Source organism: Oryza glaberrima, chromosome 1 (assembly GCF_000147395.1).
Source record: "Oryza glaberrima chromosome 1, OglaRS2, whole genome shotgun sequence".
Lineage (NCBI taxonomy): Eukaryota > Viridiplantae > Streptophyta > Magnoliopsida > Poales > Poaceae > Oryza > Oryza glaberrima.
In genome coordinates, this window is record NC_068326.1 from 27845488 (window position 1) to 27873243 (window position 27756).

At 44.5% G+C, this 27756-nt stretch overlaps 4 protein-coding genes and 1 pseudogene across 5 annotated transcripts; 1 reads left to right on the plus strand and 4 right to left on the minus strand.

The window, feature by feature from the left end:
- The first annotated feature begins 3398 nt into the window (after positions 1–3398).
- LOC127778538 (GDSL esterase/lipase At5g45670) lies at positions 3399–5430 on the plus strand. Its single transcript, XM_052305162.1, has 3 exons — positions 3399–3746; positions 4292–4416; positions 4507–5430. The coding sequence occupies exons 1-3, from the start codon at positions 3503–3505 to the stop codon at positions 5227–5229; spliced, it is 1092 nt and encodes a 363-aa protein (XP_052161122.1). The 5' UTR covers positions 3399–3502; the 3' UTR covers positions 5230–5430.
- A 140-nt stretch (positions 5431–5570) lies between these two features.
- Positions 5571–6892, minus strand: LOC127778550 (HVA22-like protein f). Its single transcript, XM_052305171.1, has 5 exons — positions 6762–6892; positions 6562–6588; positions 6326–6448; positions 5984–6230; positions 5571–5868 (listed from the first exon to the last, which is right to left on the minus strand). Exons 1-5 carry the CDS (start codon positions 6806–6808, stop codon positions 5842–5844), a joined length of 471 nt encoding a protein of 156 aa, XP_052161131.1. The 5' UTR covers positions 6809–6892; the 3' UTR covers positions 5571–5841.
- Positions 6893–7221: 329 nt separating this feature from the next.
- Positions 7222–11902, minus strand: LOC127778522 (uncharacterized). Of its 2 annotated transcripts, XM_052305144.1 has the most exons (3): positions 11739–11902; positions 11251–11572; positions 7222–10586 (listed from the first exon to the last, which is right to left on the minus strand). In XM_052305144.1, exons 1-3 carry the CDS (start codon positions 11774–11776, stop codon positions 7920–7922), a joined length of 3027 nt encoding a protein of 1008 aa, XP_052161104.1. In that variant the 5' UTR covers positions 11777–11902; the 3' UTR covers positions 7222–7919. The 2 variants fall into 2 exon arrangements, with proteins under 2 accessions (XP_052161104.1, XP_052161111.1); XM_052305151.1 differs by lacking the exon at positions 7222–10586 and having other exon boundaries at positions 10593–11572.
- A 1893-nt stretch (positions 11903–13795) lies between these two features.
- Positions 13796–18413, minus strand: LOC127764639 (cytochrome P450 CYP72A616-like). The gene is made up of 5 exons (XM_052289549.1): positions 18056–18413; positions 17077–17297; positions 16473–16717; positions 15521–15899; positions 13796–14587 (listed from the first exon to the last, which is right to left on the minus strand). The coding sequence occupies exons 1-5, from the start codon at positions 18342–18344 to the stop codon at positions 14162–14164; spliced, it is 1560 nt and encodes a 519-aa protein (XP_052145509.1). The 5' UTR covers positions 18345–18413; the 3' UTR covers positions 13796–14161.
- A 1207-nt stretch (positions 18414–19620) lies between these two features.
- Positions 19621–21281, minus strand: LOC127782364 (cytochrome P450 CYP72A616-like; annotated as a pseudogene).
- Between the last annotated feature and the right edge of the window lie 6475 nt (positions 21282–27756).

Below are 27756 nucleotides of genomic sequence, written 5' to 3' on the forward strand. Positions count from 1 at the left end.
TGCTTGCCATAAGCCCATAAATTTCATGCATGCATTTAAAACTGCTTCAGATTGAGTGCAGATATTTCAAACTACAAGGCCAGACGTTTCTTCAGCAAGCAGCTGAGCACTTTGATATCCATCAGGTAACTAATAGTAGTATATTGGTTTTGTTTGGATCCTCCGGGCTATTAAATAGCCCTTCGGAATCTTGCTATTTAGGAGTATTAAACATAGATTACTAACAAAACCTCCTTAGGCTATTTTGCGAGATGAATCTAACGAGGTATATTAATCCATGGTTAGCGGATGATTACTGTAGCATCACTGTAGTAAATCATGGATTAATATACCTCGTTAGATTTGTCTCGCAAAATAGCCCAGGGGTTATGGAATGGATTTTGTCAGTAATCTACGTTTAATACTCCTAAATAACAAGATTCCGAAGGGCTATTTAATATCCGAAGGGCTATTTAATAGCCCGGAGGATCCAAACATGGCCATTGAGGCAAAAAAAAAAAAAAAGAAGAAGAAGCAGGAGCAGCAATTATGCGGTTGCTTCGCTCATCATGCTGATAGTGTTCATTACGCTACTATTAGTAGCTACTTCTTGCGTTTCAAGCTGTCTAGTACATAAATGTTGGTGTTTGGCAATACGATTGGAGGAATTAAGGCAAAAGAGCACCTAACCATGTTATATGTTTCATGCATTTGTTCATTAATGCAGCTTGATCCGGCGTTAAAATTGGCTTGATCGGACTGCCGTGGTCTGTCATCATCCCTGAACAGGTCGGTCGACATCAGATCTTCACCTATATTGGAGGCTAAGTTGTTCACCAACTCATTGTGTTTATTGCTAGTATATTCGATCCCCTTTAGACATACTATCCAATCAAACGAAGCCTTGCTACTGTGCGGAATATAATGTGCAGTTGTGCACTAACAAAGGCCAAGCGGAGTCACTATGAATTGCTAATGGAGCTAGACTTGTAAATGCCGAATAATAAGACGCTGGATCCAGAGTTTTCTGACTTTTCTTGTTGGAGCTGGACTGGAGCCGGGATGTTCCCTCGTTTTTAAAGAGAAAAATGGCCCGGGCTTAGGATCTAATTAAAGATAGTGGCCACATTATGAACCATGTTTGCACAATGTTGCAAATACAACAACTTACCATTTTCCAAGCTAACTAAAAGCTAATGACCCCCAGTCCCCAGATCCCTTAATCTGGCAGAGGGAAATTGCTGGGATCAATCATACTCATACATGCATACGACTCCAGGTCCAAACTCTCAGCTGTGTCATGTGTACACTGGAGTACACTGCAGAAATCTAGAGAATAGCAGGTCCAGGATACTACCGGTCTTAACACTAGCTGCCACCCTCCTACTCCATCCACATCCATGACCATGCTAGCATTGCATTGCACCACCCGCCTACACAATTAACATGTTAATATTACTCCCTCCATCTCATAATATAAGGGATTTTGAAGGGATGTGATACTTTCTAGGACTATAAATCTGAACAACCATGTCTAGATTTTGTCCATATTCAATCTGAACAACCCTGTCTAGATTTTGTCCAGATTCATTGTTTTAGAAAGTATCACATCCCTTCAAAATCCCTTATATTACATGGAGTAACCAGAAAGAGTCTCTCCGTTGCTCGTCCGCTGTGGTAGTACGAGAGCTCGTGCGAATGAGTTTGGCAGGAGAGAAGAGAAACGCGTCGCTGCAGGTGAGAGTAAAGCGCCGCCGTGGTAGGTCAGGTCTCCTTGCTGACCCCGGCCGCTATCTATCCATCCATCTGAGTCTCTACTAGAATGCTACCTTAGCTAGATCTCCTGTCTGTCCCTGATGCATGGAGGTACGCATGTGCGCCATGAGTGTCTTCGAGCGGCGAGGAAATGGAGGCCAGCTCGATCGATCGGCTCAGGAGAGGAGAGACGCTGGCTGCTTTGCGAAGGCAAAGCCCGGGGGGGGGGGGGGGGGGGGGGGATTATTTGGGAGGGGAAAATGATTTGGGGGGTTGCTGTACACTGTACCGTCGGCGCTGCTGGCACTTGAAGGCGGTCACGGCCACTCCTCCAACCGCCATTAATGGAGCTGCTGCCCAGCTCCATGTAAATGTATGTATGCTCTCCTCCTCCATGCTGCCGCGTGCTTCATCTTCTTCCAAATTACCTTTTTTTATTACTGTTTGTTTGGGAGGAAGAAGAGGAGAGAAGGGCAGCTGCAATGCTGCCTTATCTCACGGGGTGATCTAGCTGGTCCAAGGTGCATTTAGCAGCTACAGGTAGCAGTTATCGGGCACTGACGAGCAAGGATGTCCCACCCCAGTGTCAGTAATAACTGCAATGACAAATTTGGCGCTTGGGGTTAGATTATTGATCGTGTTGTCCCGGCATTGCAGTGTAGGAGAAAGCTTTGAAATTTTCAACACTACTGTATACTAGTAACTTGGAAGTACATGCTCCAGAAACTTTCATACTAGCATGTGGCGAAATTGGATGGGGTTATTTAATCCAGAAGCTTTCCCTTGTTAAGTACCGAGCTTTGATTGTTTGTTAGTAGTAGTAATTTTCTCATGGAACGAAACGCTTTTGCTAGCCACATTAAAAACAGTGTTGTCAAGCACAGTGACGGAATCACCCTATAGCTACTCCAGTTATCTACAGATTGTCGGACCACGTCGCAACAAGGGAGAGAGAACGAGAGATCCACATGCGCAAAAACACCGCAGTACTGATCGAATGAACTGAGCCCCACACAACTGTTTACTGCGACTCCACTGTCTGCACGTACGCCACTCTACACAGTACGCACCGCATCTCACGCATGCAGTAGTAGTAACTGATTTGACTCGCGCGTACACGCATCGCAGTGACAACAGACTGTGCTTCTCTTCTTCACTGCGCGCTCGCGTCGTTGGCCGCCGGCGCGCGGCCGGAATAAATGAAGTGAGATCCACCGGGGCCGGCCGTCTGGTTAATTAAGCTGCAGATCCAGGTACGCACAGCTGCCAGACCAGTGACACCGACGAAACTTCACTGCAGATCACTCGTTATCTCACTGGTCGACGACGGACGGACGTACAGGTAACTTCTGCTTGATGACCGCACCATGCGCGAATGTGTCGTGATGTTGAATTGGTTTTTAAGCGAGAGGACACACGGCCATGCATGCACGTTACTGCAATTCAATGCACGGTTCAAGAACAAAAAAAAAAAAAAAAAAAAAAAAAAAAACTAGAGTATCACAGGCTATGGCACTACCACTTGTACTAGCTGGAGTAGTACGGACTTACAGTTTACTGGTAGCTAGCCTCCAATGCATGCATGCACAATTGTGCGCCCCGGTCCTGCAAAAGTTAGCCGCCGGTAGCCCTGCCTTGCACCTATATAAACTCCTGCGTGACTCGCGCTCCTCAGGGTTATTCGAGTGATCGTGCCCACATATCTCCCCCTTCTTCCTCGGCTGTGTGCTCTGCAAGTGTAGCTGCTGCTAGCTAGAGCAGAGCAGCAATGGAGTTGGGGCGGTTGGTGACGGTGGTGATGGCGGCGGCGGTGAGCTCGGCGCTGGTGATGGTGGCGAGGTGCGACCCGCAGGTGCCGTGCTACTTCATCTTCGGCGACTCGCTCGTCGACAACGGCAACAACAACTACATCGTTTCGCTGGCGCGCGCCAACTACCCGCCCTACGGCATCGACTTCGCCGGCGGCCCGTCCGGCCGGTTCACCAACGGCCTCACCACCGTCGACGTCATCGGTAAGACACCAACGTTGTGCTATCTGCGGCTGCTGCTGCAGCGGCAGCTACGTGTAAAGTGTATAGTCATGCAGATTTTAGCTAGCTGATCTCCAGGGGTTTATGGCCGTCATGGTGATGCACATGCTGAGCTCGTTGAACGAGCGATCGATCAGCTGATGTGGAATAGAAAATTCTGAGCAGATGTTAGTTAGGAGAATGGGGAGATGGTAGCTTGTTGCTGTGGTAAGCTTGCCCGTGTACGTACGCAGCAGAGACGATTTGCAATGCATATGCCAGTACAGTTCGGTGATCGTTGCACGGAATTTAATGGGAGCCAGGTGTACAAAGATCCATTCCATAGTCTGATAGTCGTCGTTAAAGTATGCCTACATGTGGAAGTTTCATGGCGTGTACGTGCCAGAGCACATAATTAATTACTAGTACTTCCGGAACTTTGCATGATCTCAAATCAGCTACTCCGTGTATTAGTACGTGCATTAATTAGGTAGATGTTCGAATGATTCTCTAATTTTGTGGACTGATTTTGCGAATTAATGCCGCAGCTCAACTCCTGGGCTTCGACAACTTCATCCCGCCGTACGCCGCCACCAGCGGTGATCAGATCCTCAACGGCGCCAACTTCGCCTCCGCCGCCGCCGGAATCCGTGCCGAGACCGGCCAGCAGCTGGTAACGTAGTACAAGTATTACTCATCAGATGGCACGAGGTGGTGGAAGTTGTAGCTAAACTAAGTCACTCATGCATGCTTGGGATTTCAGGGTGGCCGGATCCCGTTCGCCGGGCAGGTGCAGAACTACCAGACGGCGGTGCAGACGCTGATCAGCATCCTGGGGGACCAGGACACGGCGTCGGACCGCCTGAGCAAGTGCATCTTCAGCGTCGGGATGGGCAGCAACGACTACCTCAACAACTACTTCATGCCGGCGTTCTACAACACCGGCAGCCAGTACACTCCCGAGCAGTTCGCCGACTCGCTCATCGCCGACTACCGCCGGTACGTCCAGGTGCTGTACAACTACGGCGCGCGGAAGGTGGTGATGATCGGCGTGGGGCAGGTCGGGTGCAGCCCCAACGAGCTCGCCCGGTACAGCGCCGACGGCGCCACCTGCGTGGCCCGCATCGACTCCGCCATCCAGATCTTCAACCGGCGTCTCGTCGGCCTCGTCGACGAGATGAACACCCTCCCGGGGGCGCACTTCACCTTCATCAACGCGTACAACATCTTCAGCGACATCCTCGCCAACGCGGCGTCGTACGGGTTCACGGAGACCACCGCGGGGTGCTGCGGCGTCGGGAGGAACAACGGGCAGGTGACGTGCCTGCCGTACGAGGCGCCGTGCAGCAACAGGGACCAGCACATCTTCTGGGACGCGTTCCACCCGTCGGAGGCGGCCAACATCATCGTCGGCCGGCGATCCTACCGCGCCGAGTCGCCCAACGACGCCTACCCGATGGACATCGCCACGCTCGCCTCCGTCTGAGATCGATCGGATCGGTAGCTGCTCGCGGCTCAGTATATACATACATACATACGCACGCAGCCACAAGATTCCCCGCGCCCACAAGCTAAAGGGTGTAACTCTCTCTTTTTTTCCCCTTTTTTTGAGGTGGTTATATTACTTCGGTTTGTACCGGGTAGGCAATAATTGTTGTCATAAGGATTGGTGTCTTCCTAGTCGTTTTCAACCTACTGCGTGCCTGGAATCTTGATGGGTGAGAGAGGAGAGAACAGGCATTCGGTTCTTCGGTTTATAGATGTGTTCAGTGCTGGAGAGAGCACAGATAAATATGTTCAGACAAGATATATTTTAGATTCGGAGATTTTTCATACAACTGTACACCGAATAGATGTATTCCTCATTCTTTGTATGCATGGCAACCTTTTTCTCAAGTATCCAAGTATCTTGCCAGTTTTGTAGGAGAGGTATCTTTGCCATTGCCAAGCCAACGAACATTTCAGACACACGGCACACACAAGTACAGACGAGGTGAAGTGAGCTGCAAGCCTGCAATACACGGCAGCCATTACACAATTCCATTTACTTCTCCCCGTTGGAAAGAATGCCTTCAGTTCACCACAATCTTAACCATCGTTACGCTCTCTTTGCCTCCTCTTCAGCCTGCAAAGCACAAAAAACCAGACATGGCATCAGAATTCAGAAAATGAAACAGACATTCCAAAGCCTGCAGATGCATGCAGCAACCGGCTGGTCTGAACTCTGAAGAATCACTCACAGCTCGGATGATCTTGTCGAGGGCGTCAGGGCCGTGCGACTCGATGAATCGTTCGACGGACTTGCGCGCGTCGAGGCTCATCATCTGGAGCGCCTTCCGCTGCCGTTCGTTGTAGTTGGGGCTCACGTACTGGCCGATCTTGAAGTAGCGGCGCACGTGGGTCTCGTAGATGTAGGCCGCGCCGTTGAAGATTGGCAGCACCAGCCAACAGCAGAAGAGGAGCTTCATGTACGGCCACAGAGGAAACCTGAAGGATTCAGAGGTAAAAAAAAAAAAAAGATTCAGTAACCTGACCACGTTGTGCTTTTGATCTCTGCAGGAATGAGTGAATGTGTTGCATACCATTGGAGAACTTTCCAGCATGAGAGCTCAAAGAGGGTGATCAGGGAGTAGAGGACCCAGTAGGTGAGCCATTGCTGATCATCCAGGGTAGAAGGGCTCTCTATCGCACGCATCGACGCGTATCTAATCGTTCAAGAAAAAAAAATTCTGTTAGAACTGATAGCACAGTGCTGGCTTTTTTCCCTTTCTTTTCACGCCAAGAAATGTTTCTGAAGAATAGCTATGGCTTCACTTACAGAGGGTAGAGCAGCATGATTCCTGGCCTGCCGGGTACAAAAAACAGCAAGGACAAGAATTTCAGAAAGAAACACTTAAAAGTTCATATGGGAAGTAACATACATGAAAGCAGAATGAACAGAACAGCAATTGCTGTCTGAAAACTCTTATAAGAAAAACATAAGGCACATAATGAGAAGATATTGCAGCATGTTCTTACCCAACAAGGGCATCCATGTGCCTAGCAAGGGCACCTAGAACACCCATGATCCGCTGTTGCGATCGGTGAAGAGCTTTGTTCTGAATTTTCTCGATGTCCTCGATGAGCCGTTGTACTAAGGTGTAGATAGCAAGCGATAGGCTAGATGGTTTTATACTTCTGCAGTGGATTTTAAATATGGGATTAAAGTAGCAGAAGGAAGGCATCCTTGCAGATACTGTGCGAAGTCTTCTTTACTCTTGGTCCAAGGAAAGAAAGAACAAAACTGGGCTGGATTTTGGGAGGTTCTCAAGCAACTGCGTGCATCTGCACCTTGTCAAAGTTTCCATAATCAGAAGACTACAGAGGAGAGGCATCTGAACTCAAGTTTAGTGGGCTCGGTTCAGAAATGGCGCGGCTTTCTGGAAGAAGCCAGTACTTTTTCCAGCATCTGCTTTTGTCTCACCCGTGCTAATTAGCTGAAGGCAAGACGGATGAATCTAATAGTAAGAGAGACACTTTCACTATAGCCACTTTCAATTGAAAGTAGGACAACACGGGCAGAGTGGCAGACGGGCAAGCTCAAAGGTAAACTAGCAAAGAGTTCAAAGCAAAGCAAGCGGCCATTTTCAGCAGCAATGTCTCACTGACATTACTGATCTAAGTATCCAACTAGTAGTGATAATTGCTCCAGTGGTACAAATCGTACACCGCTCACGTTCAAAAACAAAACAAATGTTGTAGTAGTAACTGATACCAACAAAAGAAAAAAAAAGAGACAAAACAAACCTTGTACAAACTGATTACTCTACTTTTACTTTCCGCTCCTCCCGGATCAAAAGCCGCAGCACAGAATGGTCCGAAGAAAACATAACCTGCGAGACAGAACGCCTCCGAAATACACAATTTGTCACACTTTTTACAAATCAAGTGTTACCTTGCTTGTGTCAGATATGGCATGATATGTATATTTAATATCGTAATGAATATTCTCCAAATTTGACCGGAGAAGTTACAAAATAGAAGTAATCCAGTAATAGCTAAACTAACATGTAGAAATGTCGAACAGCTGATACAACTCTCTTGCGCTAGCAGTATCCTTGCGACTATTCATATACCAAAAACTCCATAACTGAAACTGGAACGAGAACACTTGGCTGTTTTATTTCTTGCTTTCCACTATAATACAGCTGAATTAATACTGTTATCAACCGAGAATGTGGAGTATAACAGCTTGGAATGATCATTAAGAGTTTGATCTGGCTTCAACATGGTTCTAGCTGCTGTAGCCAGCCTTCCAGTCATTGACCTTGTTTCAAGAACAGGAACTGGACCTGAACTAGCCCTTACACAATTGCTTTCGTTTGTTGACATTTCCAAGCCATGTCCTGCTACTTTACTACCAAAGTCAAGTATCCGAGGACCAATTGCATCATCCAGTGACCAGCCAAGTGAACGATTTTTCGTCTCTTCAAACACTGGTGCCACTAAGTCCTGTTTGTTCGCCATAAGTTTCTTTGCAGGTTCATGTGCAACATTATTGATGTAAGCTGGTCTCTTTCTTTGATTGGTGAAAACAACACCCTTTCTGCAACCTGTGTTAGTAGGTTTGACGGTACATGTTGGGCTAACGGTCGAAACAAAATTAATTGGCAAACTAGTAGCAAGAGAAGGGCACGCTTGTGGTAGAGATCTACTAAACTCAGCATTATCAGTACCATAGTCTAGAAAGGATATCATTGATGTGGAAGATAGCTTTGCTCCAGGTACCTGGCATGACTGGTAAATAGGAGCAGAGGTAGGATCAACATAAGAAAATGTGGATTTCTGGTACTTTTCCTGGATGCCCGTATTTAGAGTCCATTGTGGAAAGGAAGAAGATTGAGTTACTGCTGGACCCAAAAAACTGCAATCTTTCCCACGTAAGATCGATGGAGTGCTTAACTGACAGTGTTGATTCTGGGATGTGCTTATCACCTGTGGCGGTTGATGTAGGTTTATATGCCTGGCCCTGGAGTTGACATTGATAGTGGTTGCCCTTTTTATTTCAGCTTGACGAACAGATTGACTGCCAGAGTTCCAAATGCAATCTCTGACACTTGAAGAAACAGTATTTATTGGTTGCAGCCTTCGGTTTTGAACATTGCCTATAGTAGCCCTTGCCTCTGGTAGAGTAACACTGGGAATCCTTTGTAATATATCAAGAGATCCCTTGACATGAACACTTGGTGTCACAGAATCCTGACAAGGAAACAATCTCTTTTGTGGAAAATGACATGAAGTTGATGATGGGTGGTCTTCAACAATGGTACTGTCACTCCACCCTTTCCCCATAGTTGGCACCCTGTGCTCCTTGCTACGCTCACAAACTGAGACAGTCTTGCCCATCAAACGCACTGTTGGTTGGCAAGGATGATAAACATCTTGCTGTAAATAACCATTTAAAACTTTTTCCTGAACTTGAGAATCACTGAAATCAGTTTTTCTCTGGCCTTGCATAATATTGGGCACACCAATCACCGCCTGCTGTTTCTCGCATCTTACTATATTTGCTGGCCGCCCATTGGTACTCATGTTTTCATCTGTCTTAATATTGCAGCTTGAGATCTCTATTCTTTCAAGACCAGGTAGCTTCATAAAAGCTGAACCAATGCTTGCTGGAGTGCAAACTGGGTGAAGTTTTGAGTACCAACTACACTGGTCCTCCTTTGATAATGATGTGCATGTATCAACAGATTTCCTACTTTCACGGAACAGATTACTTGCAAAGGTACCATTGAGACCGGAAGTGGGAATACTGTCCTGGGAAGGTATACTCTTGTAGGAAGACATGCCATCCGCACTGGTTGCTGCACTGGCAGAACCTTGTGATATTGCTGAGGACAAAACACTGCCTTCAGATGAAATATGGCACTCCGTTGGAACCAATGCACAAGAGATACTGGTGCTCTTCTTGCTATTGACTGCCATATCTCTATCACTTTCAATTGCTTCTGTTCTGGTTCTTACAGTGACTGAACTTGTAGCAATACTAGTACCGGGTTTTCTTATTTCCTGACAGTAGTTTGTATTCATAGAAAAACAATCTTGTTGAGTATGGGCCGTGTTGCTAGAACCAGATTTTAAACCTTTGTTAGAATAAGAACTTAAGGCAGGAACATCAGTAGATTTCAGCTGAGTATCACTGAGACATGTTTTCACCATGTTGATACCACTATGATTTAGGCCATCAAACTCAGCAGAGGAGGGTAGATTCTTTTTTACGTCATTGCGCGAGATGCATATTGACTTTTTGGCAGGAGTTCCTTCCTTTTTCACCAAGTCTTTGAGGGTGGATGATGTCTGTACTGACATGTCAGAAGGTGGTATTAGTTTCAATGATACATTTTCTGATATGGCTTCTGGTCCACTTTGATCTGTTACAAAAGAGTATTCTATAACAGTAGGGAGTTCATCAACTCCAGAATGGAACATTACTTTAGAACTTTCCAAAAGAGGGAGATCTCCAAAAATATCATCCTTAGGAGGGTAGGCTACATTCTTCACCAATTCACATCCAGGATTTAGAGGATAGATAGTTGATTCACTGGCCTTTATGTTTTGTTTATTTACAGAAGAGTTTGCTGCCTCTTTCCTGACCAGGTTGCTGCCCATGCCAGTAGAAGGATCCATTCCTCTGATGTACTGCTTATTCAGGTTGTTTTCATGAGTTGACATGCAATCATGTGTATTTTGAAACTTCTTCTGTGCTGAGAGTTCTTTCTGTGTACGCAGGGTAGAACCTTTGTGTTTACTCAACAGTTGCTTATGTAACACATAGTGAAGTAAACGAGATGATGTTTTCTCCTGTTAATGAAAATGTCTTACTATGAGATGATGAAAAGGAATGTAAGACAACTAGGCATAGAAATATGAACTTCATGCAAATAGGTTGCTGGTTACTAATGAGTGTCTGTAAACCAATTTGATAAAAAAAAAAGCATACGGCGGGCATATTCAATGATTCAACGTCGTCATCAAAGCATTCCCATGCAGGAAAAGATTAAGAAACGTTTGTTGAGCAGATATAAATGTGAATTATCATTTGACAGATAGCATATTGTCTGAGAACATCTAATTTTTTATCATATAACTTAAAAAGGGTTAATATCAATAGTCAACAAATTGTCTTCGTGATGCATCCAAGCTGAATGCTATTCCTGTTTGCAATCAAAGCGAAAATAATGACCTAAATGCGAGAAACAGACCTCTTGTAGCACCAACAGGACATGAACAAACTTGAATAGATTAAATGGCTAGTGCCGAACTGGCTAAAAATTGGCACATATTTACTGTCATGTTCGACGCATTGTAGTGAGTGTTCATGTCTTCCAGCACAAAAATACTTCTACATTTGAACATGCAAGGATCATACATTTCGAATGTTCTTAGGTCCCTCATAAACCCTAGAAGCCCACCACTTGAGCAGCAAGCAGCACACAGACCCTGAAAAGCAGAGGCACTGGCATACCTTCCGCTTCGAAAAGAGGCCAAATTGGAGAGATCGCCGCCATTTCCTGGCCCTCTCAGCTCTGACTCTCCCACGAGATCCCTTCCTCTTCGCCCCCTTCCCGGAACCACCACCACCCGCAACACCGCCTCCGGCATCCTCTGTACCGGTCGCGCGGGCCTCCTGCCGCGCCCGCTCCGCCGCCAGCTCGTGCGCCCACCACCGCGACCGCTTCGGCGGCTCCATCGGCGGGAGCGGCGGAGGCGGCTCCCCATCCCCGTCGCCGCGGCCGAACGGCCAGCACTTGGACGCGTCCACCGCCCGCATCCCCGCCGCGAACCCCCTGCGCCATTCACTCCACCAGTTAAAGCTCCAGCCGCGCGCGCTCACAGAAACCAGTCCACTCCACCCACCCACCCACACGCACGCACGCACGCGCGCGCGGGCACCCAACGAACACGTCAAAAGCAAAGCAGACGCGAGGAAGAAGCGGCGGCGCAGGCGCTTACCGTATGGTGAATGGCTGGAAGGCCGGTGCCGCAGCCATCTTTGCCTCTTCTCCGGCGGCGCGCTTCGCCGGCGACAGGCGGCGGCGCGGCGGGGGTGTGGAGCGGGAGCCGGAGGAGACTGATGCGAGCAGAAAGAAGGGAAAAAAAAAACTCGGAAAGCGCGGAAGGAATTACGAAAAGGGGAGTGGGAGGGAGAGTGACGAGGGTAGGCGGGGGAGGTGGGGCCCAAACCGCGGCGGATTTGACGGCGGGGCCCTCCGGGGAGCGTCGTCTAGCCGTCCGGTCCGCCTACGGGCGTCGCTGCTTTCCATTTACTCCGCCTCGGGAACCGCGCGTGTTCCACGGTGGGAGCAGCAGCAGCATCGTGTGCTCTGCCGCTGGCTGGCGTGGTGGCGGGTGGGCCGGGGAAGAGGGGTGGGAAGCGTCACGTCTGTCACGGCCCGAGTCCACGCAACGCATGTCTCTTTCCGGTCTCGACTTCTGGACCAGGCGACCAGCAATGACAGAGGAGAGAACGATGCCCAAAGTTTTCTGGCTGGCTGGTCTCAACTCTCACCTGCCCCGGCTGTTGGATGGAGTAATTATTTCAGCTGCTGCCAACATGTGACAAAATGGAGTTCGAATTTTGAGCTCGTCCCAACCATGGCAAAATAGCTTTGCAAACGAAAACTTTTCCCCCCGGTCACATCAAATATTTAATCGAATATTTAACATATATATATATATATATATATATATATGAAGTATTAAATATATAAAAATTAATTACACATATTACGTGTAAATTGCGAGAGAAATCTTTTAAGCCTAATTACGTCATGATTTAACAATGTGGTGCTATAGTAACAATCGTTAATGATGGATTAATTAGAATTAATAAATTCGTCTCGCGGTAGAAACTGTAATTTGCTTTGTTATTAGACTATGTTTAATACTTTAAATGTGTGTCCGTATATCCGATGTGACACGCAAAAACTTTTAAAAACTTTTCACTCTGAATTAAACAGAGCCTCATGTACTCCCAAACTCTGTATATTTCATTTCAGTTAAAAGTACAAAAATTTCACATGTCAAAAAGAACATAAAACTACATACTAAAATTTAACGAAACTATCACTAAACTATAAATTTAATTTAAGAAGGTGTATCATAAAAATATAGATTTAGAACCAAATTTATCAAAAAAAAACTACATATTTTAGATGGAAGATCCCAAACTACTCCCTTCGTCCCAAAATAAGCGCAGCCATGAGTTATCGTGTCCAGTTTTAATCATTCGTCTTATTTATTTTCTAAAAAAAACTGAAAAACATAAGCCTCGCATAAAGTATTGTCATGGTTATGGATACCACATACCCAATAGTTTTATACGGAGTCATACCTCATATATAGAATGAGTTCCGGATAAGGAATGACGAGTAAAGTTCTGTATGGAAATGACAATGACTACTCGGATTGTATCCATATTGGTCTCCCTAGTTATATTTGGACAGGAGGAAATCTATGGGTATAAATACAAGACCCCCTAGGAGGAGAGAGGGCACAACAGATCGACACACAAGTCAGAATAGACACCAACACAAGCCAAGACAAGCCAAACATCGATATCAGAGATTAGCCTAAAACAAACCCAATCTGGTGTTAACAGAGGCCGACAAGAGGGATCTAGCGTCATCTCTGATCTCGATAAGTTCGTACTCGAGGAGTAAGACTACACTGTCGTCGACTACGTATTGGTTATCTATGCTGCCAAGTCGACGACAACTAGATAGGTTATCCCAAATATTGTACTTGCGTATTTCTAATGAATATAGAGCAACACCGGCTTCGGCCAATAGGAGTAAGGCTATTGCCTGTCAGATAAAGGGTTCGAACATGCATAAAAATCCTTGTATTTATCTCTTCTACCCCAATCTCGCATATACCCTGGTACCGACGATCTTCATACCATGTAAATATCGTAGTCGAGACCTCAAAAAGTCGACAAGTACCATTCATGTTTTATAATATAATAACAATAAAAGTATTGATCATAAAAAAAATACGGGCGATCAAAGTTAGACAAAAAAAAACTCATGGTTGCGCTTATTTTAGGATGGAGGGAGTACATATTTAGTAATAAAATTATCACAAAACTACATTGTTGGCACCATGTTAAGTACAAAACTTGCAACATTTATAACTCTAACGTAATATTAGTGGTAGAGATTTAAACTATAAAACCTGTAGTTTTGTGATAACTCTAGTATTAAATCTATAGTTTTATACTTGGCCCTAAATTTGTAGTTCTCTAATAAATATTGTGTTAAATGTATAGTTTGTGACAATTTGATTAAAATACATGTAGTTTTATGAAATTTATTCATATAGATTTAGATTTCAGCATGTACGGGGTAGCTTTATGTTCTCCTCGACCGAGATCACTAGAGCTTCTTCAATTTAATTGGAGAACCGTACTGTGGTTGGAGAGTTAGCACGGTGTGTGGTGCGTGGGTGTATGACGGCGAGAGCTCGAAGGAGAAGCTCTGGAGGATGGTGGCGAGCGCCATCTTGGCTTCCAGCATTGCAAAGCTCTGGCCAAGGCAGATCCGAGGACCCCATGCAAACGAAAAGAACGCGGTCTGAAACTTCGTTGCCTTGGAGACTCCGTTGGCGAACCTTTCCGGGTTGAATTTGATTGCATCTTGTCCCCAGATGCTAGGATCGTGGTGAATGCATAGAACAGGCAATGTGAAGTTCACTCCTTCAGGGTATTTGATGCCACCAAGCTCTATTTCCTTGTGTGTTGTTCTTTGGAGGAATACCACCGGTGGGTACAACCTAAGAACCTCGTGGAGAATCATCGTTACCTGCAAAAATACAACAAAGATAAATGCGGTTGATACAATTATTCTGAGCATTTTTAGATGATGAAAGTATAACTTAAAGCCTCTACACCAACTAAACATGCGCAGGCGTATTTGTAAACATCATGATTTGAGTTAAAGTCATGTACCCACAACTTCACCACTGTCCACCATAACAATGGTACAAAGATTTTAAATTTAGGCCCCGTTAGACCTTCACATTTGGAGATAAATGTAGGTTGCACACAAAACGAGAAACCTCATTAGTACATGGTTAATTAACTATTAATTATTACAATTAATGAATTTATTTGTTTTTTAAAAGCAACTTTTATATAGATTTTTTTTTTAAAAAAAAGACGCACAATTTAACAGTTTGAAAAGCGTGCTAATGAAAAACAAGGAAGTTGGAGTTTGGAGTTGAAGAATAGAACAGGGCCTTGGAACATACTTCCTTTGTCCTAAAATGTAAGTTTCTTACATGGTCTTCACATATTAGAACTTTAGCCATTAATTCTTTTTTTTTGCATAACATATATCAAAAATTACATAATCAGCATCATATAAATACTTTCAAATAAAAATCTAATGATGTTATATGCATAAAACTAAAAATATATATTGCTAATTTAATTACTAGTCGAAAGTTGTAAATGTTGTGTTTCCTTAAAATATGGACACCTTACAATTAGGATGAAGGGAGCAAATCTCTGGAATTAGCTAGTATTTCACTTGATTGCGGAAAAGATAGATTCCAGAAGCATATTTACTAATCAATTTTGATGGGGAATAGACAAAAGGTTGACATGTTTTTGAACAATTTGTTCTGAAGCTGTAGAAAATTATTCTGGCAATGAAATCTCAAAATGAACTGAAGTTTATATAAACTACTTTGCTATTTTGGAAAACATCAGAGAATGTTGAAGTCATACTTACAATCTTTAGACGACTCAAGCCATCATGATCTGGTGTGGTTCTTCCAAAATGGTGCATCACTTCCTCTCTTGCCTGCTCTTGCCATTCAGGGTGCATGCTTAGCAAAATTAAAGTCCAAGTGAGCAACATTGATGTTGTCTCCGAACCAGCAGCGTAAAATAACTTGCATTCCTCAATCATATCTTCTATACTCATTCCCACATCTTCTTTTTCATTTGATTGCCTCATATTCGATTCCACCAATAATCCCAACAAATCATCATTGCTACCTTCACCATTTCTAACTGCCTTGTCTCTTTTTACTATTATTCCTCGCAGAATTGTGCGGATTTCTTGATCAATTTCCCTGATCCTTCTGTTGTTTTCGATTGGTAAGTACCTACAGAAATATAAAAAGGATGAAAAAAAAGTAGTTTTGACATCTGTATATATGTATGCTGCATCAAAATGTATGTCCACAAACACATTCATTCTCTTAGAAAACAAAAATCAACTATGTACTTCTCTTGCAAATCCTTTCATCTATATATAAAAAAAGAATACTACTTTTCTTTAAGCTTCTGTATTTCGTGTATCATATGCTTTTTCATTTCACAATGCACTAGAAAGCTTATAAAACGGTGTGTTATGTCAAATAGTCCAACAACTTAGTTTATAATTATCTTTCTTACCTTCTTAATCTTGCCTAATAAATAATGATATTGTTCTCATAATAAAAGGACTTATATTTTCCATTTGCGATATAAAATGAAGGGTAAAAGAACAATTCAATCTACTTTCATAATTGTCTGTACTAATCTAAAGAATTACTCTATATTAGAGGGGAGGCAAAAGTTTTTCCTTATTTCAATGATAGAGAAGATAATAATAGCAACTGTTTGTCAAATTATTGGAAATTTACTCCCAGAAGTCCATTTTCCCCCTCCAAATGTATAAAAAGCAAAGTACCAACCAGTAGCCTGGGATAAAGATTCTCTGAAAAGCTTTAAGTACGCGTTTAGCTTGCTCTTCTTGTAACTGAAAAATTCTCCACCCCTCCTGGTAGCTGCTCCCAAATGCCGTTCTTGAGATGACATCTCCAGTAAGATTTTGAAATTCATCCCAAACGTCTAACTCAGATATTCCTTCTGAAGACATTGAATTCACCCATCTAGTGATCATTTTGGTGCAACATGCTAAAAACACTGGCAGCATCCGCTGTGAGCAAAAGATAACTGTTAATCAATTCAGATTTTAGGGAGGGCATATCCCACGAAAAATAGTATGAATTCTACACTATATAAAGTTAGAAAATAAAAGCAGCGGAAAACAATATTACTACACGGACCTATCATGTGGAAATATGCTGTGCTAAGAGTTGAAAATGTGAAAAATGTGCTGCAGTCCTTGATTTTGATTTGTTGTGAGCAGTATTTGAAAAGGTTGCGAGTACTTGTACATTGCGCTATTGCACCATCCCACACATGTTGTGCAACATCTCCAAATATTGCTCGCGACAAATCAAATCAACAAGTAACAAAATTTTCAGCAGATTGGCTCTCATATGGAACAGCTACCTTTATTTTCTCCTGGTGGAAGGCAGGGTTGAGAATTCTCCGATGTTTTGCCCATTTCTCACCTTCATACGTTACAACTCCGCCAACTACGAACTTAGCAATACCCGCGGTCGTTTGCTTGGCGAAATTGCCAGACTTGTTGGACAAAATCTCCCTCGCTAAGTCAGGGTCTCTGATAATCACGAATGGCTTTGGGCCAGTCCAAACGAACGACAGTTTCCCTGCAATTGAGCTAAAGAGTCTGATGAGAAGGGAGACAATATATTCTACGTATCCTACTAAGGTGAATAACACAGGATATTTGAAGGGTCTATCCACTTTAATACTAAAATTAACCCTTTCAAAATTTGGCAATACCAAAATTTGTCAAAATTTGATAGTGCCAAAATTCAGTAGAATGAAGTATGTGAGTGTTGTCAGGTTTGCTATCATGTCGAAAAATTTTGGTTAGAACATATTATTTGCTCAACTCTTCGAAAATATGTTTTCTAAATTTTTTTTTCTTATTCTGCATCGCTTAGACCACTTATTTTGAATCTAAATATTCGATTTATCTCTATATCAAGTACTCCCTCCATTTCACAATGTAAGTTATTCTAACATTTTCCACATTCATGTTGATATTAATGAATCTAGACATATATATCTATTTAGATTCATTAACATCAATATGAATGTGAGAAATGCTAGAATGACTTACATTGTGAAACGGAGGAAGTAGATAATCTGCCACAATAATCCACTGAATAATTTAAAAAGAACATGACCTTAAATCTGACACGTAAGCCACCTGTTAATAATGCACAAACGGAACTACCGTTTGACCCTTCATATCCGGGACAATCCCTCCCCGAGAAGAACGAATTGCGACGAGGCGACGAGCGATGCTAGTCGCTGGTTCAATACCAGAAGCGCGCGGCGTTTTTGACATCACAAAAGCCATGGGGAACATGGTGATCAGCTGGCAGTGGTGTGTTACCGTGCTCTTTCAGGACGTTGCAGAAGAAGGGCATGACGCGCGGGACGACGTCGTGCGAGCCGAGCGGCAGCGGCCTTGACGCGGCCTCTCTGTTGAGCCGGCCGTTCTCGGCCACGTCGCCGATGAAGAGGCTGTACCTGGTGCCCCGGAGGCCCTGCGCCCGCAGGGCCCGCTCCAGCCGCCGCGGCGTCCACCACGCCCACTGCAGCGTCCAGGCGCACAGCCACAGCAGCGCCACGGCCGCGCCCGCGCCGGCCAGGCTCCACGGTGAGGCGGCCTCTCCCAGCATCAGCGACGCGCCGGTGCAACTCTCCTTCGCCGTTGGCGGGCTCTCAGCCTCCGGTGGTGTCAGTGCAAGCCGAACAATCGGTGGTGTCGCAAGACCGCCCTGCGTGCGTGGATGTACTAGTACTTGTAATTTTCATAGACGACGGGTTTGGTCGACGGCGTACGCGGCTCGTCCACTGCCGTTTTTCTTCGAGAAATCGAGGTTGTTGACGTCTTGACGACGCCGTAGACTAGTACTCCCTCCGAAAAAATAATAAATAAAATCAATCTAATATTTTGATTAGATATAATCTAATACAACGAATCGAATTTAGTATTCTAATTGGATATAAATCTACTATAAATAATCTGAATAGGCTGTTTATCTAGATTTGTTAGACTAAGATTGTGTCCAATCAAAATATTAGATTGAGTTTTTCTAGAGTATATACTGTTTTTCTCGAAAATGGATGGCTTCAGCGCCATGTCTCGAAAAGTCTTTGTGCAACGTCGAGAGATGGCATATGGAAAGTTACGTACAGGAAGTGGAAGTCACTGCACACAACTTAAGACACGCTGACATTTCGGACCCTTTAATTCGCGAAAAGAAAATTTTTAAGTCCACATCGAATATTTAACTAGATGTCGGAAGACGTTTTCAGACACGAATAAAAAAAATAATTTCATAACTCGCACGGAATCCATGAGACGAATCTTTTGAGCCTAATTAATCCGTCATTAGCATATACGGGTTACTGTAGCACTTATGGCTAATCATTAACTAATTAGGCTAAAAATATTCGTCTCACGATTTCCCCCCTACTTGTGCAATTAGTTTTTCTTTTAATCTATATTTAATGCTTCATGCATGTGTCCATATATTCGATGTAATATTTTTGAGAAAAAATTTTAGGAAACTAAGGCCTATAGTTCTATGTGTCATCTTGGGGGTTGTGCTTGATGCCCATAGTACTCGTTCTCAATGACAGAGGAGAAAGCAATGCCTAAAGTTTTTTCGTTGGTCTCCCAACTCTCACCTGCCCGACTGTTGGGTTGAGTAATTATTTTACATGCCAACATGTGAACAAAATGAAGTTCAAATTTTGAGCTCGTCCCTACCAAGGAAAAATAAGACAGTACTACTCGTACTGTACTCTTATCTCATGTATTCACAAACTCTGTTTATTTTCATTTCAGTTCCAAGTACAAAAATTTTACATGAAAAAAAAAAGAAACATAGAAACATATTCATATTTCAGCATGTATAGATAGCTTCATGTTCTCCTAGACCGAGGTCATTAGAGCTTCTTCAGCTTAATCGGAGCACCGTATTGTGGCTGCAGAAAAGTTAGTATGGTGTGTGGTGCGTGGGTGTATGACGGTGAGAGCTCAAAGGAGAAGCTCTGGAGGATGGTGGCGAGCGCCATCTTGGCTTCCAGCATTGCAAAGTTCTGTCCAAGGCAGATCCGAGAACCCCCATCCAAACATAAAGAATGCGGTCTTAAACTTCGTTGCCTTGGAGACTCCATTGGCAAACCTCTCCAGGTTGAACTCGCTTGCATCTCCTCCCCAGATGCTGGGATCATGGTGGATAGATGGAACGGGCAATGTGAAGTTTGCTCCTTCAGGGTATTTGATGCCACCAAGCTCTATTTCCTTGCGTGTTGTTCTTTGGAGGAAGATCCCCGACGGGTATAACCTAATAACTTCGTGGAGAATCATTGTTACCTGTAAAAATACCACAAACATAAATGCAGTTTAACTTACAATGTTTTTTTAATGACAAAAGACTAAGAACCTGTTCGGCACAGCTCCAGCTCCACCTCTCCTAGAGCTAGAGCCCAGCCAAACAATTCCAACTCCACCTAAAATGGGAGCAAAGCTGGGTGGAGTGTTATCACAAAATGAACTAGATAGGTGGAGTTGGGTTTAGGCTGCTGTGCTCCACAACTACACTCTAGACCTAACTTCTGAAGCTAAAATTAGGAGTTTGCCCTAACTTCTGACGTCTATCCAACTAAGTGTAGGTAGGCTTATTTGTAAACACCACGATTTAAGATAGATTCATACACCCATAAATTCACCACCAGTCCACCACAACTATGGTACAAAGATTCTAAACCTAAAATATACTTTCTAGGTCCTAAAATGTAAGCTTCACAATCTTCACGTGATCTTTAGCCATTGGTTTCTTACATAATATATCATCAAAAATTACATAATCAACATTATATAAAAATACTTTCAAATATAAATCTAACAATGTTATATGCATAAAACTAAAAAATATTGCCAATTTAATTATTAGTCAAAAGTTATAAATGTTGGCTTTTCCTCAAGATAAAGACAACTTGTAATGAGAAAGGAGGGAGTAGATATCTGCATTTAGTTATTATTTCGGTTCAATGTCCCAAAGATGTATGCGAGAAGCATATTTACTAATCAAATTTGATGGGGAATAGACATAAGGTTGACATGATTTTGAACAATTTGTTCTGATGTTGTAGGTAATTATTCAGGCAATGAAATCTCAAAATCAAACTGAAGTTTATTTAGACAAAAGGTAGTACTTTACGGTTTTGGAAAATATCAGAACATGTTGACGTCATATGTACAATCTTTAGACGGCTCAAGCCATCATGATCTGGTGTGGTTCTTCCAAAATGGTGCATCACTTCCTCTCTCGCTCTTTCTTGCCACTCAGGGTGCATACTTAGCATAATTAATGTCCAAGTGAGCAACATGATGTTGTCTCCGAACCTGCAAAGTAAAATAACCTGCATTCCTCGATCATCATCAATCATTAACTCCCCTAACCCCACCTTTTTTCTCATTTTTCTGAATTCTTTTTGGGCTATCTTATTGATTTACACGTGGCCACTAACCCCTCCTGCTCCTCTCCATCCGGATTGGGATTCGGTGACATTCCCCTGTGATATTCTCGGTGACATTGAGTCACTGACACGTGGGACCCACATGTGTCTGGTCCCACACGTCAGCAACTGAATGTCACCGAGAATATTACGGGGGAATGTCACCGAATCTCAGTCCTCGCACGCGGGGGCAACCGTCTGTAAGCGGTGGCCGGTTAATCAAAATTGGTGTGCATACGTGCCAGTTAGGCTGGAGGGTTGCTCCGGGTGAGAGGGCTGGGCTTTTTTTGCAAAAAACTCCTCGTATTTGCACGGAATATCGCATACGTCCTCAGACCGGCTGACATCCCGTTTTGTTTCTTACGTATAACCCCTTGTATTCCATAAAAATACAATGCAAAGAAGATAAAATTCCGCTTCTAAGGGTAGCGCTGTAAACATAAAAAAAATAGGGGTTTTTATGCAAAACGTCCTACACTAACCCCCCAATCCGGAAACCCTCCCCCCATTCTCTCCCTCTCCTCAACTCTCCTCTCCTCCCCTCCCTTCCCAGCGGTCTCGGCGTAGATTCCGGCCGGAGGGCGGCGGCGCGGAGGGTGGAGCCAGCGGCGGCGCCCCTACCTCCTCCCAGATCCGGTGGAGGCGGCGTGGAGGGTGGATGCGGCGGCGGCTCCGCCAGGAGGGGGGGTGGGGGCGCTGGCGGCGGCGGCCCTCCTCTCCGGATCTGGCGCGGCGTCGGGCGGTGGTTGCGGCGGCGGCTTCAGCCGGAGGGGAGGAGAAAACTGACATAAAAATAGGAACTCCCCCCGCTGCCGTCCACCCTCCCCCAGTCGCCTCCGTCGTCATCCGCCCTCCACCCGCCGCTGCCGACGTCGTCCGTCCTTGTGTACCCCGCGTCGTCGGAAAGGGGAGAGTGTAGGGGCAAGGAAGGCGGCGTACAGATCCGCCGCTCCCCGTTCTCGGAAGAGACTGCGGCGCGCGGATCCGGTGGCCTCTGTCCTCTGGAGCGGCCAGGCGCGACTGGGAAGGACGGTGGCGTGCGGATCCATCGCCTCCCGTGCTCGGGAGCGACGGCAGCGCGCGGATCTGCCCGATTCCACCCGGCTTAGGCGGGCGGGTTCGAGCGGCCACGGCGGCGGCAGCTGCGATAACGACGACGGCCATTGTGGCTGCGACGACGACAACGATGGGCGTTTGGGGTGGAGCGGCCGGTCCGAGCGAGCGGAGAGGGAGGAGGCGGGGAGACCGGCGAGCAGCGCGGGGATGTTGGTGAGCGCGCGCGGAGAGGGAGGCGGCGAGGAGGCCGGCGAGCGGGCGGAGAGGGTGGAGGCAGGCGCCGCTCCTCTCCCCTCCTCCGTCGTCGCGCCGCGCGCCACTTCGCCACCGCGCCGCGCGGCGCTCATCTCCGCCGGCGAGCATGCCGGCCTCCCCGCCTCCTCCCTCTCCGCGCGTCCGCTCCTCTCCTCTCCTCCGCCGTCGCGCCACGTCCCGCACAGCGCTCCTCTCTCCCGTGCGGCGCTCGTCTCCGCCGCCAAGCATGCCGAGGGAGCATCATGCGTCTTGTGCCATAGACGGCAACAGCGGCGAGCAGGCCTCGACTCGCTTGAGCTACAAGCAGGCGGCAGGGGAGGAGGCAATGAGCAGCAGCTGAGGGACCTTCGAGCTGGCGCTAGGTATGTGAATGGTCGCTCTACTGGGAGGAAGGTGAGTCCACCGGCATAGATGTGGATTCGAGTGATTTGTTGGAGAATTTTTCTCCGTTTCAATGCAGCGCTACCAGCAATCCTACTAATGGTGCTAGAAATTCGACGAACATTGATTCGATTGATTTTTTGGAGGCTTTCAGGTCATGGACTTCTATAAGATGATTGATTTGTATGGACATGTGAGTTGTTTTGGAAATCTGACATAGTTTCAGCGGATTTGGCTGCTGCTGACGATAGCCACCAACAGCTCGGGTTCTCTCTGCTATCGATGCTTCTTACTATTTGGTATGAATTCTGAAAGCTCATTTGGCGTGTTATCTGCAAGAGAGTTTATGATGACATTTTTTTTTTGGTTTCAGACCAGTGCTTCTGTTTATAGATTTGTTGGTCTACATATTAGTAAATTCAGATGAGCTGATGAATCAGGGAATTCAGGTAAGATCATGACTTCCAGCAATTTGGTACTATACAACGAAGTTTTGTCCAATTGTCCTCTTTAATATGTATTTCAGTAATGCTGAGTTTATTTTCTAATTTGTCAACCATAGCGAGAGATATCAGTAAACAAATATCGCAATTGTTTTTGTCGAACTGCCACTGTTAATAAGAGTTCTGGAGTAATATATATTTATAATAGGTACACAGGATGGTTAAGTAAATGTACTTATTTAGATTGCTATGCCTAACATCCTTAGTTCATCTGATGTTGCTACATCCTTCTTCAACTTTAAGGTCTGCTGTGCATCTTTGTATTTTGAAATCATGGGCCATTGAAAATGTAGCACTAGCAATTACTCTCTCTTGTCCAGTACCTTTTCTAGATTTCTATTATGTACTTGTTTGGGATGATTTTTTTTGTTACTTCGACCAACTAGACTCTAGAGCGCTGTGTGTGTCTTTTGATCAATGCTGAACAGTGCTTATAAAATAATTGTTGTAAACACAGTGCTGCTTTGATCATGTATTTGAGTCTAACAATCTCTAGATGCACCATGCAAAAGTAGTTTTTTTGTTATGCTCTTATAGCTGTTAGACATAAGAATTTCCTTACTGTTCGACTAAAAAGTTCTCTTTCTACTTCGATAAAAGAAAAACTTGATGTGACCAGGCATACATGTCATCAGTGCTTCATACAGTAGTTGATCTATGAAATTTCTTTAGTTTCAGGTATAAAAACCGACTTGGACTTCTATTTCATGGAGTCATGGTTAACATCAATATTCCTTATTCCCAAATTTGAGGACTCTAGCATGGGCATCCTACGAGTTCCTACACCGGTGCTCGTTCTCAAGAATTCTTCAAGCCGAGTTGTTTCTTTCTTTTTTTTTATCTGATCCTTATCTCACATGGAACCATTTATTTCCAGGATATTAACTACATCATTCAGATCCCACAGTAAGCTAATTATGCATTCTTTTATGGCTTTCTTTTCTCAGGTACCGCCCAACGATCTAACACAATTCTTTTCTCAGCTAATTATGCATTCTTTTCTCAGGAAGAGCTGCATTCCTGGTTCTGCTGTAACTGAGGGTTGATCTGCCTGATGTTGATGGAGCTACTGCCTGACGTTGATGTGCTGTTCAGCTGTTGCTGTTATGAAGTGGGAAGCTCTATTACCAAATGATACCTTTCTTATTGTTGCCTCCTCTGATGGCGTATTTGAGAAAGTGACTATGCAGGATGTCTGTGATCTGATGTTGTTCGTGAAACTTGGTGTTAAGCAAGAATTAGGATCCTTTGCATTAACACAACAGAATTTGGCAGATTATGTTGTTGATCTTTCTTTATAGATAGGGACAACAGACAATGTAGAAGCTGTGATTGTTCTATTGGGATCTCAGTATAGCTTTAAAGTTACACTAAAAGATTGGTACATATGCTTGAAGAAAATTTCAGGACATCTATTTCATCATTACAAACCATTCCAAATCAACGGAAGTCGGGTAGGTTTAATGTACAAAAACTGAGTTTTTTTATCGCAATCACTTGGCAATTGTAGTCATGACCACTTGGGCAATTTGTACATTATGTTTTGTTTAGAAGATTGAGCTTTTCATTAGTTTTGAGCAATAATAAATTACTCCAATAATTTGCTATTGTATTATACTATCTATTTGTTTCAAATACATCTTTAAAATTGAAGCTTATTTTGTTTACATGGTAGTCATCCCCTACATGTTTAGGGTTTGTTTTAATTAAGCTGTTAAGCATCCTTTCGTGCGCTTATACCTTATACCTTATACTTCTAGTATCTTCTATACTCATTCCTACTTCTCTTTCATTTGATTGCCTCATATTTGATTCTACCAATAATCCCAATAAATCATCATTGGTATTTTCTCCATTTCTAATTGCTTTGTCTCCTTTTACAATTAATCCTCGCAGAATTTTGCGGATTTCTTAATATATTTCCCTGATCCTTCTGTTATTTTCAATTGGCAAGTACCTGCAAACATATACGAGGATGAAAAAAAAAAGAAGAAGAAGTAGCTTTGACATCTGTATAGATGTATGCTGCATCAAAATGCATGTCCAGAAAATATTGGATCTCTTATAAAACAAAAATCAACTATGTACTTCTCTTGCTACTCCTTTCATCTATATAAAAAAAAAACTCCTTTTCTTTAAGCTTTCCGTATTTCGTGTTTGATTTTTCAATCCACAATGCAGTACAAAAGCTTATAAAACTATGCGTTATGTGAAACAGTCCAACAACCTCAGTTTAATATGGTTGTCTTTTCTTACCTTCTTACGGTTGCCAAATAAATAATGATATTGTTCTCAAAGGACTCGTCTTTTTTGATGTGCGATATAAATGAAGGATAAAGAGCAATTCAATTTACTTACATAATTGTTCGTACTACTCTAAACAACTGGTGAAACCCCGCGCATTGCTGTGGGAATTTACTATGATATCAATAAAAAAAATTAACGTGTAAAATAACTAGATAACATCAGATTAAGTAAATTAATGTGATTTATAATAATTTAAATTTAAATAGTATGTAGAATGGTGATTCAAACGTAAAAGTAAGGTGGTATGACTTTATGGAAGAAGAAAAGTAGGAAGATAGTTTGGATTAATCATCTAAATGCTAAAAATAATTGATGTGATATGATTTAATTAGAGAAAAAAGGGAGAAAGATAATTTGGACCATATATTAATCATTTAAACACTAACTAAGCGAGGATGAACTATATAAGTATATAGGATATTATAAATAATAAAGATATACATTGAAACATTATGTGAATTATGTTGGATGATAATTTAACATGTTTATATTTGAAAAGCTTTTAAATTATAAAAACTATAAAGATATAGCATGTTTCTATAATGTTTAAATGTGATGATTGTTAGTGGATGATGATGTGGCATCTTGTTAGTGGATGATGATGTGGCATTTTTGCATGTTAAGCTTAAGGAGTTACTGGGGGATAACTTTATAGTAAGATATGATTACTCTATATTAGAGTATAGTTGGCCATTCGGTCCGAGGCCCGACGACTCGACCCACGGCACGGTATTTTGGCTCGGCCCAAACACGGCCTGGCCCGACGGGGTTGGGCCTGTGCCGGCCCGACGCGGCCGCCGGGCCGTGCCTGGGCCCCTCCATCGGCACATTGGGCAGGCCCGGCACGGCACGATGGGCCGGTCGGCCAGGCCGCGCTCGCCTCCTCCACCGCACCCTGCCGCCGCTCGTCTCCTCCGCCGCACCCCGCCGCCGCTGTCGCCGTGCTCGCCTCCTCTGCCGCACCCCGCCGCCGCTCGCCTCCACCGCCGCCGCCGCTCCCTGTCGCCCGCCTGCCTCCGTGCGCGTGAGTGAGAGAGAGCGAGAGAAGAGAGAGAGAGAGAGGAGAGAAAGAGGACTAGTTGGATAGGAGTATGACAGGTGGGTCCGACATTTTTTTAATAAATAAAATGCTGACTGGACTGCCACGTGTACGCCACGTAGACCAAAACCACCGCGGATTGGGTCGAGGGGGGGGGGGTAATTCGTCCGGTTTACATAGTTTGGGGTGAAGAATGTCCGATTTTGTGGTTCAGGGGGGTAATTCAGACGACCGCGATAATTCGGGGGTGTAATTCGTACTTTTTCCTATTTTATATTGCTTTATTGGAAGGAGGTACTCAGGGCATGCCCAACGCAGGGAGCACCCCCACCATCCATGTCAGCAAAAGTGATCAAGGACCCAGCTAGAGATATGCCTCACATAGTGTAAGCCATACCTCTATCTTATTTTACAATTCAGCACCTGCCAGTCAGTCACATTTTGCATTTAAGCCCTTAGATTATTTTTATTTGTATATAAGTCCAATATTTGCAATATGCCCCCTAGAAATCACAAACATATATAAACATCAACCCCTCCTCTTATCACCATATCTCCCCAAATTCTCTAGCGCCTCCTCTCTCTCCGACGATCTCTTCCCCGGCATCGCCTCTCTCCCTGCGCCTCCCCTTCCCGGTGGTGCTGCCTCTCCCCAACCCCGCCCTCTCCCCCTAGTGCCGGATCGAGCGGCGATGGTGGTGGATTGAGGAGGAGGCGGTTGATCGAGCGGCGGCAGTGGCGGATCGAGCGGTAGCGGTGACGGATCGAGGCGGCGGCCGGGATCGAAGCAGCGGCCATGGATCGACGCGGCGACGGCTGGGACCGATGCACTATATCCTGTCATTCTCCGATGCGCCGATCTTCTTCTCCCCACCGACTGGCCTCGAGCTCGTCGGATCTGCACGGCGGCGACGATCTCAACCTCGACTGTGATGGCAATGGCGTGGGAGCTCGAGTTGGGCGACACAGCTACCCAACGCGCATCCTCATCGATTCCTCCAGATGCCAGAGCAGTGCCGC